At 25.4% G+C, this 13,296-nt stretch overlaps 1 protein-coding gene and 1 long non-coding RNA gene across 5 annotated transcripts; one reads left to right on the top strand and one right to left on the bottom strand.

Moving 5' to 3' along the window:
• Positions 1 to 4,890: 4,890 nt before the first annotated feature.
• On the bottom strand, positions 4,891 to 9,250 carry LOC141524591 (uncharacterized). Of its 2 annotated transcripts, none has more exons than XR_012478724.1 (4): positions 9,036 to 9,250; positions 7,486 to 7,849; positions 5,464 to 6,130; positions 4,891 to 5,389 (listed from the first exon to the last, which is right to left on the bottom strand). It is a non-coding gene; the product is annotated as an uncharacterized LOC141524591 (long non-coding RNA). The 2 variants fall into 2 exon arrangements; XR_012478725.1 differs by lacking the exon at positions 9,036 to 9,250 and having other exon boundaries at positions 5,464 to 5,643; positions 5,721 to 6,130; positions 7,486 to 7,626.
• Bsg (immunoglobulin domain-containing protein Bsg) lies at positions 7,745 to 13,290 on the top strand. 3 transcript variants are annotated; one of them, XM_074238609.1, is made up of 6 exons: positions 7,745 to 7,886; positions 8,561 to 8,679; positions 10,065 to 10,322; positions 10,440 to 10,691; positions 11,112 to 11,553; positions 12,748 to 13,290. In XM_074238609.1, the coding sequence occupies exons 2-6, from the start codon at positions 8,610 to 8,612 to the stop codon at positions 12,791 to 12,793; spliced, it is 1,068 nt and encodes a 355-aa protein (XP_074094710.1). In that variant the 5' UTR covers positions 7,745 to 7,886; positions 8,561 to 8,609; the 3' UTR covers positions 12,794 to 13,290. The 3 variants fall into 3 exon arrangements, with proteins under 3 accessions (XP_074094710.1, XP_074094711.1, XP_074094709.1); XM_074238610.1 differs by lacking the exons at positions 7,745 to 7,886; positions 12,748 to 13,290 and adding exons at positions 7,933 to 8,222; positions 11,821 to 12,268; XM_074238608.1 differs by lacking the exon at positions 7,745 to 7,886 and adding an exon at positions 7,935 to 8,222.
• Positions 13,291 to 13,296: the final 6 nt, after the last annotated feature.

Raw genomic sequence — 13,296 nt, 5'->3', positions numbered from 1 at the left:
TTATTGTTTATGTAATTTATTATTTCATTTATGAGATTCTTCTTCTTCTTTTTCTCGAGTGAATTCCACCGGAAAAGCCTTTCGTTATCAATAAAAGTCGAATTTGTTGGAAAATGAGACTTTACAGCTGATAATTTCTATTTGATAAAAAAATAACCATTTACAGAGATGCAATTTTCTTTATTGGATTGAATTCCTTTAATAGAATTGAAAGATTGTTCAAAATAAATTTATTTATTGTAATATTAGTAACAAAACGCTTGAATAATTAAAAATTCAGTGGATTTAGAGAAGAAAAATTAATATGGAGGCAAACCAAATATTCTTTTTTGTTAATAATAAAAGTTCTGAAAATTAATCAACTTGTTACCCGAAAAATAGCGTTCTCTTGTTTAAAAATAAAATTTTAAGTAAAATATTGAAGATAAGGCAAAAGTCTAAGAACTATTTTTTGTTTTAGAAATTTATTTCTCTATAAAAAAGTTCCTTTGCAATTTAATCGTATCTTTTATTCGAGAAAAAAAATCTACTTAGTAAAAAGTTATTTTGTCAATTAAAATTTAATTTCTAAAAAGTTTCTAACAACTATTTTTTTTCGTATTAATTCCCGCAATCACAGTTCAATAAAATCTCTTATTACCATAAAGTAAGATTGGCTCTAAAAATAGTTGATCCTTCTGAAGATAGTAGTATGAATTGCAGCGGTAAGCCATTAGTTATGACAGTAATTTTCACTGACTGATTAATTTTTTACCCGAGAAGAGGCAAAGAGAAAATTACTAGATTATTGAAGTTTCTAGTTTACCACCCATAAAGTAATTTCAGCAAAAGTTTTTCTCCTTAAAATACTTAACCAATTATCAAACTTGGTGTAATAACTTATTTCATACCGCTATCAAAGAATCTCAATTAGAAAAAAAAACAAAAAAAAATTTTTTTATCATATTCATTACCACTTTCGTAAGATTTGCTGATAAAATAAAAAATTTTTTTATCATCCTGACAAAATAAAATTGCATCAGCTTTATCATCTTCATTTAATATTTTTATCATTTTCGAGTTTATTGATTTAGTTGCGGTTAAAAACCCCATCTCAAGAATATCCGATCGAAAGACGAGGCTCAAGAATCTTAAAAACTCTGGAACGTGACTATATTCCTGATAAACAACATTTTTTAAGTTGTTTGTTCTCACAAAAAACGTCAGTGGGCGAGTTAATCGAAGAATTACTTATCACGCTTGTCCTAACCAGAGAAGACTTCCAAGTTTCAAAGTCGGTTAATCTCAAAGTAATAAAGATAAGGATTATCCTTTTTCTTTTTAATAATTCTCACATACTTAACATTTAAACCAAGTCTTACCGCATCGATATATATAAATACAATTGACATTACGATGTTTGAAGTTGTAATAAAAGCTGTACTAAATTTTTACGGATTTATCTTTTCATTCATCTAACTGAAGAGAGACTTTACAATTTTTTTTTTAACAGATATATATTCTCAGAATAAAAATATATATGACATTGAAATTGCCAGACACTTGACAATTTTTTAATTTTTCTTAAATAATAAACCAGGTTTATAAAATTATTTATCTAAAACTGTACTTATAATTTTTTAGAGCTTCTAAAGATCAAATTTTTTGAATAAATTTTTCTTACTATAATTTATTACTTAAAAATTTTTTTAAATTATCAGTTTATTAAAAATACCATCTTTAACATTTAAAATTTTTTAGAACTAGTTAATTTTTCAAAAAAAAAGCAAAAATTTGTCAAGTGTCTGCTGATTTCTTTTGGATTTTTTTCAACAATTTAATTACAAGTAAAAAGATATTTACTGCAAAGTTTGTATTAAAAATTTAGTAACTGTATTTTACACTTTTTAAAAATCATGCGATCAATTTTTAGGTACCAAATGATAAATATCAAATTCAAAATTCTTAATTATTATACTTTAACGTAAAGAATAAATTGTAGTATTTAAATGATAAATTAAAATCACGATTTTACTGTTTGAAATGGTAATTTTTAGCAGTTGGTCATTACTTATAATATATATCGGCTATTATTTATTACAGATTAATACTGATAATAGCGTAAAAAAATAAAAATAAATATAATTGAATAAGTAAGTAAATAAATAAAATTAATTAATACAACCATACAACCAATTAATGTAACCATGCATGTATAGTTAATATCAAAATATAAATGGCTCAGCATTAATTGAATAGGAAAATAGCAGACGGGATATGTAACGAAATTGATCGTCTATCAAAATAATGGAATAATAGTTGGTCTCATGAGGGAAGAAACTCAAACAATTGTACAATATGATATAATCGTATAACCGGTTCATCAGTAACATGTATATAGAGGTTTAATATCCATAGGAATGTGAATATGTGTATGTATTATTCATATATTTATTATTATTATTATTATTATTATTATTATTATTATTATTATTATTATTATTATTATTATTATTATTATTATTATTATTATTATTATTATTATTATTATTATTATTATTATTATTATTATTATTATTATGTAGGTATGTATTGCCAGTGGACGTAGAATTGTCAGGAGAAGGATGAAGCAAGGATGAAATAGAAAAAGGAAACAGAGCGAAAGCGGAAGGGAGAGAAGAGAGCGAAAACCCTTATTTCGAGATTAGATGAGAAATTTGGCCAATCGATATATTGAGGAGCGAACCAGGATGAAGGAAGATGGAGAATAGATAGATAGTTATACAGATGAAGGGTATAGCAGTGAAGATATATATGTGTATATGTATAGGGGATGAAGGAAAAAAAAAGAGATACTTGAATGCCGAAAGCCGTACCGGCGCCACGACTCCTGGCGTCACGATGTCTCATATCCTGTGCCTACACATTTATAGTCACTACACACTATCTTGTTTGTTGAAAAGCTTATACTTATACTTATACTTAACTTATATCTGGTTCTTTCTATTAACTGAAAGAATTACTTCCGCGGAGAAGAGACTGCCCGGAGAAGAAAAAATCCACCCAAAACAAACTTTTGTATACATATACAGCCAACAATTAAATGGCACGTTATTATCTTGCGAAATTATACAAAAACAGTCACTTGGAAATACAATGTACCAGTTTTTTTTTTTTTTTTTTTTTTTTTTTCCCTCCAGATATCCAGATCTCGGATTCCGAGAGAGTATGTACAGATATACTTGCTCCAAAATATAACCAATCCTCGGTTCAGTTCGTCTTATATTCTAGGAAAGGAAAAACTATCATATAAATTTATATTTATTCGAAACAATCCAGTTCTATGCAGCTTGTTCTCCAGAATTCCCTTCTTTTTATTTGTTTATTTATGTTTTCTTCTTTGAGCTAGTTTTATTACCAAACAAAGTTCGGGTATTGATAAATTCCTCTTTTTAGTTTGCTTAGATCCGAAAGACGGCACTTGTCAATTGGATACTCGTGAGCCAAGTACCGCTTCTCATTTCTCAGCTCATTTTTCAACTGCTCATTAAATATATTTTTAAATATTCTATTTTTTTTAATTTTTTATTTCTACATGTGGAATTTTTTTCATTATCATATCATCTATATTATTAAGAGAATAAGCAACATTTTTGGCTACTGTATTTATATTATAAAATAAGTTTTTATGATTAAATTTGGCTTTATCTCTAGATACATAATTAAAAAATGACTTTGTATCTTGTGAACTATTGACATTTTTAAAAATATAAGCTCATCCCGATGTTACACTCATCAAGACCTTTCATTTGAGTACCCACATCAATTTTTCATATATTTTATATATTTATATATATCATATATATGTATATATGAAAAATATATCAAATATGCATGTGGGTACTCAAATGAAAGCTCTAAGTGAGCATAATATCGAAATGCGCTTATATCTTTAAAAACGTCAATATCTATTAAACTAATAATAATTAAAATAATAATAAATGTGTTGGATAATTATAGAATAATCTTCCTGAAATAAAACTAAAATAAAAATTACATTTAAAACAGTTGGACAGCGTTTAATGACATTATCGTGTGTATCAAAAATATTTTTAAAATAATTCAAATACTACAATCTGATAAACCCGTCAGTAACGTTAATCAATGCTGGACGAAACATCGCTGTGAAAAATGAAAAAGATTGTTAATTATGAAAAAAAAAAAAAAAAAAAATAAAAGTGCGAAACATGCTGAATGAATGAAAAACACCGGAATAATAAGTATCGGTAAAAAGCACGATAATAATAATAATAATAATGATATTAATAAATGAGGCGATAATTTATTAATAAAATTAACTATGAAAAGCACAGAAAAGTTACAAAATATTTTCAATTTATAATTTAATTCATTAAAACTTAACACTTTGAAAGTTAAATTTTTCCCGAGAATTTTAAATTAAATTTTGCGGTATCAACTGAAGATTTTATTATGTAAAACTATAAAATTCTTAATTTAACACATTTTTGAAATTACTCGAGCTGAAATTTATAAGGAAAGATATTTAAAATTAATGGAGAATATTTTATTGCTATTTATTGCGAAAAAATATTTCAAATATAAAAAAAAAAAAAACATTCCAGTTTATACTCGAACAGTAAAAAATTCTTTGATATTAAATTTTTATTCCTCATAAATACTTTATAGAGTAAAAACATACACACGTTTTATCCTAATTTAAAATGCATTTATGTCGATTCAAATCAAATTTTATTATGTACTAAAACAACAGTTAAAAAAACTCAATACCTACTTTTAAGCTATTGAAAAAAATTCAATGTATTATGAACAATCAAACCTTTTTTTTTTTTTTTTTTTTTTTTTTTTAAAAAAAAAAAAAAACTATGTAAATTTTGTACAACATATGGGTATTTAACAAACTATTTGAAACTCAAATACGGTGTAATTAAAACACAGTAAAAAAAAATATTTCTCTTTAATTTTTACTGCAGTTAGTTTGTTAATCCATTTTTGAATAAAGTTTGATAAGTAAATTTATTCTTTTGTAAGTTAATAATAGTGAAGAAGCTTATTATTTTTTTTTTTTTACTAAAATTCAATAATAATGGACTTTTACGTCTCTTCGAATCCATTTTTATCCGCTTTTGATCATTTTTAGTTCATTAAATCATAAAAATCGTTCGATAATATTCCGTAAATGAAAAGCTTTGATTCAATGCTTTACATATGTATCTTCAAAGAATTTTTCCCTTCAAACTTACGGTATAAATCGAAATATATATTTTTAAAAATAAATTCCCAAGCTTTTATAAAACCTGGCAAAGCTTATACGAGGAATTAAATTCAACAGAAATTTCTGTAATAATCAGCTTTAATTGATCCTTCACTTCTGAAAATCATAAATTATATTCATCACTTAAAAAAACATGACATTTTACAATTATTATTGTTGCAATTTCTCACCTCTGTAGAAGTCGTTTATAAATAAGCTCTTTCGACGATGATTACTATTGAGTTTCAGTAAAAAATGAAACAATGAATTGTTTGTAATTTTATATTATACGCAGATGGCTTGAAGTCTTCTAGCAAACGTTACTTTTACTAATTTAATAACAATATTTTTATGAATAAAAGATCGACAGACTGAAAAGAAAATTTAATTAATTTTATTCCAAAGAACAATTTTAAACTTTATACTTCTTTTTTATCAAACAAATTACTGTTCACGAAGAAAAGTGATGCAAACTTTGTATCCAATACAATATTTTCTATGCACTTCCCATGTACAATAGAGTTACACTTACTGTGTACTGCAAGGAAATTTGTACCACTTTTCTCCCGTAACTGACAGAGTAAATAAAGCTAGATATACTAGCATAAATGCTGTGAAAAGAAACAAATAGTTCTTACATTTTATCTTAATAAAAATTGCATTAATATAATTGAAATTTTTTTTTTTTACATAAAAATAACTAATTACGAATGATATTTTCAACGACCAAAGTAAAAATTACTATTTTAAGCTCGCAACGTCAACCGATTTGGATATGTTAAATATTCACTCAGTATAAGTACGAGGATAAGGACCGGATATTTTCCAATTACATAAATGATCCATTAAGGGCTCTCTCTGAAAAATAAAAAATTACTCTGGTTAAAAAAAAGGACTTTAAAGGATTTATGTTAAACTCTTATAAAAAGTGGCATTTAGAAGACTCAGTAATATAAAACATACATGCATTTAAAACCGTATTCGAATTATTGTAATATTTTTTTACATCCAAGCTTCATTGCCAGAACAAAAGAATAAAACATATAAAGTATAAAAACTTTTAGCATTACATTCCATATAAAATCTTATCGTCGCAATGAAATTTCAAATATTTTTATCAGCTTACATTACGCAGACAAATAAACCAACATCTTTTGTGGCCACAGCGTATCTCTCTACTCTTCTAATCAATACTAAAATCCAAACATTTTGAATGTATACAATTTGAAAACTTATGATAACATTTTAGCCCCATGATTTTATTTTTGTTTTCTTAAATAAATGCCAAATTTTAGTATTTTTTTAGAAAACATTTTAGTACAAATAACTTTCAATTTTTTAATTTAAAGTTATGAATAATGGTTCAAAAAAATACTAGTGTATTTTTATTCAAGAATATTATCTCGAACAAAAAGTCTCGTACATAGCGAGAAGTTCCAGGGACAGTCTGCAGGGTCAACGTTTTCCAGATTTTTTTACATGTTCTCAAATACAATTTAAAATTTGAAATTTAATAATAATAATTTAATAAATTTTTTTTTTTGTAATTAAAAAAAAAGTCCTATGCCTATTTTTAATAGTAAATATTTTCAATGAAAAATTAAATACAAAAGAAGAAATAAACGAGAATAATTTTTCTATTAAAATATTGACTATTATTTAAGAAAAATAAAATTTTTAAAAACTTCAAATGCAATTTTTTTAAGCAAATTTATTTGTTAAAAAAATTTTAAAAATTGTCAAGTGACAGCTAACTTTAATGTCATAAAAATAAAAAAAATTGCACGTGAGATTTTGTTAAAAATATTTAGTTTCTTATAATTGATTTGTAATAAAAATAAAAAGAATTGTCAGATGTCAGCTGATTTAAATATCATAAAAAAATCATACTTTTAACAGCAGATATTGTAAATAAAGTATTAATCGCAAAAGAAGAAATCACCAGAGAACAATAAATTATTTTTCTAATAATTTTAGAAACAGTATTTTATACTTCCTTAAAATCCTGAATATTAATTAATAAATTTCAATTTAAAAATAAAAACATGAAAAATCTGAAACAAAAAATGAATAATTAAAAAAAAAATTAGCAAAGTAATGAAGCAATTTAGTTTCTACTGAGTCAGTTAATTACAACAAATTCTTAACCTCGTCGATAAGTCGTTAGAGAATAAAAAGTTCAAAAACCCTAAGAGCCAGGTGGCAGCACTTACCGGGTATCGGATCTCCATCTTTTTGTCTCGTAAAATCATTCTCCAGTATCAACAATTTAGAAAAAAAAAAGTAGCATACATTATACATGATAGACAGCTCCGCTGAGATCCAGTAGCCGAGGAGTCGCTTGTAAAAAAATCAATCGGTAAGTAGGTAAAAGTATAAGTCCAATCTCATCAATATCTATCCAAAATAATCTAAACAAATAGATGACGGATTGTTTAATTTGAGATTAGATTGACATCAGCTGGCTCATGGTTTTGATGGCGCCTGCGCTACCAATTTAGCGCTTACACATGCTCGGTGGTGTCAGTGACGGCAGCATATCATCTGTGTTGTGTGGTGGCCCCTCGGCCGCTCAGCCTGCAAGACAGAGAAAATAGTCGATAACAGAATATAGGTATATACTGGGCGAAAAATCGGGGCAAGGAAGCCATTTTGTTAAAATGTATAGTTTGATACAGTAGTGAAATAAAGAGTCGTCACGAGTGTGTATTTCCCTACTCCAATAAAATTATCAATTTTATATATTATTTTTTCCATTTTACACACCAAGACTCATTACTTAACTTATTTATTAGTTAGCAATTTGTCGCGGGTGATACTTGCTATACATATACTTTAAACCATATGACGTTTTTTAATAAACTATTTTGTTAGATATTATTTGTTGTAATAAATATAGTGTAAATTTTATCGAACAAGTCGAAGACAGTGGCCGTGAAGTTACCACTAAGTAAGAATAATATTTTTAGAACAGTATTTAAATTCAAGGATTTCAAAAAATATTCATTTAATTATTTCAATTATTTTTTTTGTGTCAACTTCAGTTATAAATTTATATATTACGACTTTGACATTTTAATTCATTATTTATTTTTAAACAATTATTTATCAGTGTAATTTTTTATTAATAATTAATAATCATTCTAAAATTATTATCTAAAAAATTTTTTATTTTTGGAAATTTTTATTTTTTTGTTAAAAATATAATTGAACAATAGAATTTTATGAAAAAAAATAAATGAGATGAATTTTTTTTTTTTTTTTTTTTTTTTTTTTTTTTTTTTTCAGAGCACAATAAAGGGGAATAAACAATAAAAAGTTGAAACAAGTTACAAAAATGAAGAAGCAAGTTGCTCATGTCTTGCTTGGTACTCTATATTTAGCGAGCATCTACACGGTCCAGGCTGGTGAGTTTATATATTTAATTTAATATATAACATATTCTTGTTATATTATTATATTATCTTAACGTTTTCTTAAATTGCAAGTAATTTATACTGATTTTATCAGTAAATTGCTCTTACAACTTTGAAGGTGTAATTTAAAAAAAAAAATAATAATAATAATAATAATAAATAAATCTAGTGTAAATTTATAATTATTTTTTATTGAGATTAAAATTTCAAGGCTGTAAATTATTTATGGAAATAAAATCAATTGAATATTTACTTTTGATATTTAGAAATATATTTTAATAATTAATGTAATTTTAATTGTAGTCTTAAGTATATTTTTATTTTGTAAAATTTAATTTATATATTACCGTAAAAAATAATAATATTAAAATTAGCCGACGATTTTAATTATTAAATTAGAACTAAAAAATATTTTTAAAAAATTTCACGCATTATTTTTCAAGTTTTTTACAATTGAATTTTTTTTGTCATTATTTTTTCAGTAAAAAAAAATTCTAAAAATTTTTAAACGTCGCCTAACTTAATTTACATTAAAAAATAAGCCTTTTTATTTAATTTTAAAACAATTCAGTTGTAATTATAAATTTACATAAATAATTTAAAAAATTAATAATTTTACAAGATATTATAAATAAAATAAACAATTATAGAAAATGATTTCGAAATAACGAGGTATTATCTAAATAATCTAGAAAATTAAACACTGGAATGTTTTTTATCTTATCACAAACGGTCCTCGTTTTCATAAAATAAATCTCAAAATAATTAACCATCATTTATATTTAAAAAAAAAAAACACGTCTTAATTCAAGTACTTGTTCACTTTAATTCATATTTATAAATTTAAATTGTAAACACTGTATTACTATGAACTATTCGTAGTGTAATAATTTAATAGCCAATTTATTTTAATATAATTATGTATAAATAGCAGTACAAAGCTCATGAATGAGTCATAGTTAAAGAGATGTATCGTCATCACTCGTACTTGGCTCATTAAATGGCATCATGTTTACCCGTAACAAGCTATAGTTTAATTAAAATTTATTGTCTTAATGGAATTAAAAATGCTCTACATTATTTTCAATTATATATTACCTTTGTCAAGGAAATGAGTTTTAGTGTTTGTAAACATTGTTATCGATAAATTTTGAGGAAAAATTTTATAGCAACTAAAATATTTATAATTAATTAATATTAATAAAATCCTTGAATTCAAAAATTGAGTTACTATTTGTGTACTCAAAAGTTATCAAACTGCAAACACAGATTATTTTTATATGGTACAGTGATAAGAACAATTGATATTATTATTTTGATAAAATTTGATTGATCTGTAATAAATTTATTTATTTTTTTTTTTTTTTTTTTTTCAGTTAATTACAGCGGACCGAGAGAAGTACTTGAAAACCAGCCGTGGAGTATAGTATGCACGGGGCTAAAGACTGGCGAGAAAATAATATGGACAAGAAACGGGCAACAATTTGAAGAATTATCAACCGGAGATATTCGAGTATTTAAACCGGAAAAAGGAGTCAGTGAATTAAAGTCTGACCATGCTACTGAATTGCACGAGGGAAGCTACAAATGTACCCCGAATAGCAATGAATCCTTCCATCTTACAGTTAAAACTGGTAAAAATATATTGTACTTATCGCTAGATTTATTGTATTGTATTATATTGTGCTTAACAGTACTTCTGCGTTTTGGTTGTTTTTTTATTTTTTATTTTATTTTATTTCCATTTTAAGTTACAAAAATCAAAGTCTTGACGAAGGATGACGTACCGATGAAGCTCGAGTGCGAGAATCATACAGCTGGTGAAAAAGTCGACTGGCTGAAAGAAGGGGTTCCAGTTAGCGAGAAATTCGCTGAAAAAGAAGACTGGGTTAAGGTGACCGATGGAGTGCTTACTTTCTTTAAAAGTGATAAAGAACTTCACGGAAATTACAGTTGTAATACTACTGCCAATGCTAGTTCTACATCATTCTTTAGAGTAGTTCGTAAGTTATTATTTATTTATTTTTATTATTTTAAGGAAAGATTAATTTTTGAGTTTAAAGTAATGTGTCTTTTTACATTGATTTTTTTTTATTGAATTAAAACTCTGAAATCTTTTAATTTCTTGGAATTGATCGATTACATAAAAAAAAAATTATGAGTAGTAATTGCTTTGATGCAGTTGCTTTTAAACTCATCAACTAATGTACTTTGAAGCGATCGATTATTATTATTATTATTATTATTATTATAAGAAATTTCACTTGAAAAAATTATTAAATTATACATTAGTAAAATTTGAAAATAATAATATTTAAAAAATAAAAATATTCAGTAAATTAATGATTGAAAAAAAAAAAAAAATCTAAAATATCAAATAAATAATTTAATAAAGCTAAAGTATATATTTATTGATTTTCCAGCTAAACCAACAGCAATTTTACAAAAATCAGTGAGCGTAGTGGAGGGTGAAAAGCTGACTATAATTTGCAAGGGGAATCATCATCCCGGAATAAAAATAATGTGGGAGTTTGCTGGTAAAACTTACAACAACAGCGAGGGCCGTGTTAAATTGTTGACTGACGAAGAGCGAGGAATTAATCGTGCAGTACTTAACGTTGAGAACATCGAAATGGACGATCGCGGGAACGTCACTTGTACAGTCGCTTATGACTGGAACGACACTACTAACCACATGAACAGCACGGTAGCATTACTCCGAGTGAAAGATAAATTAGCAGCTCTATGGCCATTCCTCGGAATCTGTGCTGAAGTCGTCGTCCTCTGTGCCATTATTCTCATTTACGAAAAAAAACGTAATAAATCAGAACTCGAAGAGTCTGATACTGACCAAAGTCCTGATACGTAAGTTTTTTTTTTTTTTTTCTTCCTTACAATTCACAATTTTATTAACTACTCTTACTCTTACTCTGTATTATCCTGCACCAAATAACTCGTTAATTATTAAAGAGATTTATTTTAATACATACAAAATTATTTTATTAACTTAATATACAATAGCTGGTTTAATTATATTATTTAAAGTATCCTAATGCTTATATAATTGCATTTTAATAAGTAATTATGATTACCGCTATACATATTATTTAAAAAGCTTACTTGCACGTTTAGGTCCTTAAGCACCTGAGACCTCGTCCTTTATTTTTTCTCCTGGCAAGAGATTTATTGGCGCAACTAAATCAATTCTCATATATTTTATTGTAATTAACTTAGAGTACTATTCAGGTATTGATTTATTACTTTCAACACTAACACCTACTATTTTTTCTTCTCGATAAAGTAATTTCAAATAAACTTTAAGGTAAATGACCCATCGGCTCCTTTATCGGCCAATTTAGGTACCATTGTGTTAAATCGGCTTTGCTGTGACAAATAATACTTGAAATATTGCAAAACGAAGTATAAATTTCACCAGAAATATCAACAGTAAAAAATCTTTAAAAGTTTTATTATAAAAATTTTTTTTTCTTTGTGCTACTATGAACAAATAAATTCTTATAAGGTCAAAGCCTGAATTATTGACAGGGGTCTAAATATTGACACCTTAAATTAATTTTAATTATCTGTAATAAGAATAACTATCATCTGAATTTTTATTAAATTCTAATTAATTAAAAAATTAAAAAAAGTTGATAGTTAATAGATGAAAAATTAACAAAATTAAAATTGTACTATTTTTTAGAGTTATAAAAATATTACTGACAGTATTTATCAATTAGCAAGTCAAAGAAAATAAATAAATAAATTTCGAGATGAGAATGATGATTCAAAATGGCGAACTTTCGGAATTTAATTTAAATGCTAATTTATAAGGATAACTACTAGTTTAGTCTTTGAATTAATATTTTAATTTAGTTTAAATTTTATGAAGAAATAAATTTTTATTTCTTCTTAAATTATATTTTATTTTTAAAAAATTTCTGCCGATAAAGGTCACTTACCTTATTGATAACTAACATATTTACCGAAAAATATAATCATAATTTATTTTTATTTATTTTTTTTTTTTTTTTATTTTTTTTTTAATTAATCAAACAGCAAGCCAACACCAAACAAGGACTCTGATGTGAGACAGAGAAAGTAAGCAGCGGAAATCTAAAGTAATGTTAACAAAATTATTAGAAAGCAGTGTGTTAAGGCTCCATATAATATTAAAGACGAAAATCAGTGTGAGGATGTTGCATAGTGCTAATTCACTCTTAAATAACAATCGATTATTCAATAAAATAAAATAAAATAAAAATAATTTAGGATGATGGAAAGAAAAAAAAGGCAGGAAATCGCCGTAACTTCTTGCTGCTGTTACATTATAATTAATTTCAAAAAATGAAATTTTCGAGTCAACAATTACGATAATGTTAGTTAATTAATTGCACACGAGTGTGCCTTGCTCGAGGATCCATTTCTCCTCCGCGCAGTAATTTTCTTCCATTGTGAAGAATAATAATTTAATTAAATAAAAAGAAGAAAAGAAAATATTTAAAAAAAAAAAAAAAAAAAGTATTTCATATGATTCATGCATTTTTAATACAATTGCAGTGGAGAAAATAAAATTAAGTGCACTATTAATTTTATTTAAAATACATC

This window comes from Cotesia typhae, unplaced genomic scaffold (genome assembly GCF_013202065.1).
Source record: "Cotesia typhae breed Kobodo isofemale line unplaced genomic scaffold, CoteBio_Ctyphae contig_22, whole genome shotgun sequence".
Classification (NCBI taxonomy): domain Eukaryota; kingdom Metazoa; phylum Arthropoda; class Insecta; order Hymenoptera; family Braconidae; genus Cotesia; species Cotesia typhae.
Note: the sequence above shows the minus strand (reverse complement) of the source record. Positions and strands in the feature narration are given on the sequence as shown.

Coding starts and splice junctions, on each gene's coding strand:
- Bsg (XM_074238609.1), top strand. CDS start 8,610: ATGAAGAAGCAAGTTGCTCATGTCTTGCTTGGTACTCTATATTTAGCG. Junction 8,680..10,064: donor CATCTACACGGTCCAGGCTG/GTGAGTTTATAT, acceptor TTTTTTTTTCAG/TTAATTACAGCGGACCGAGA. Junction 10,323..10,439: donor CCATCTTACAGTTAAAACTG/GTAAAAATATAT, acceptor TTCCATTTTAAG/TTACAAAAATCAAAGTCTTG.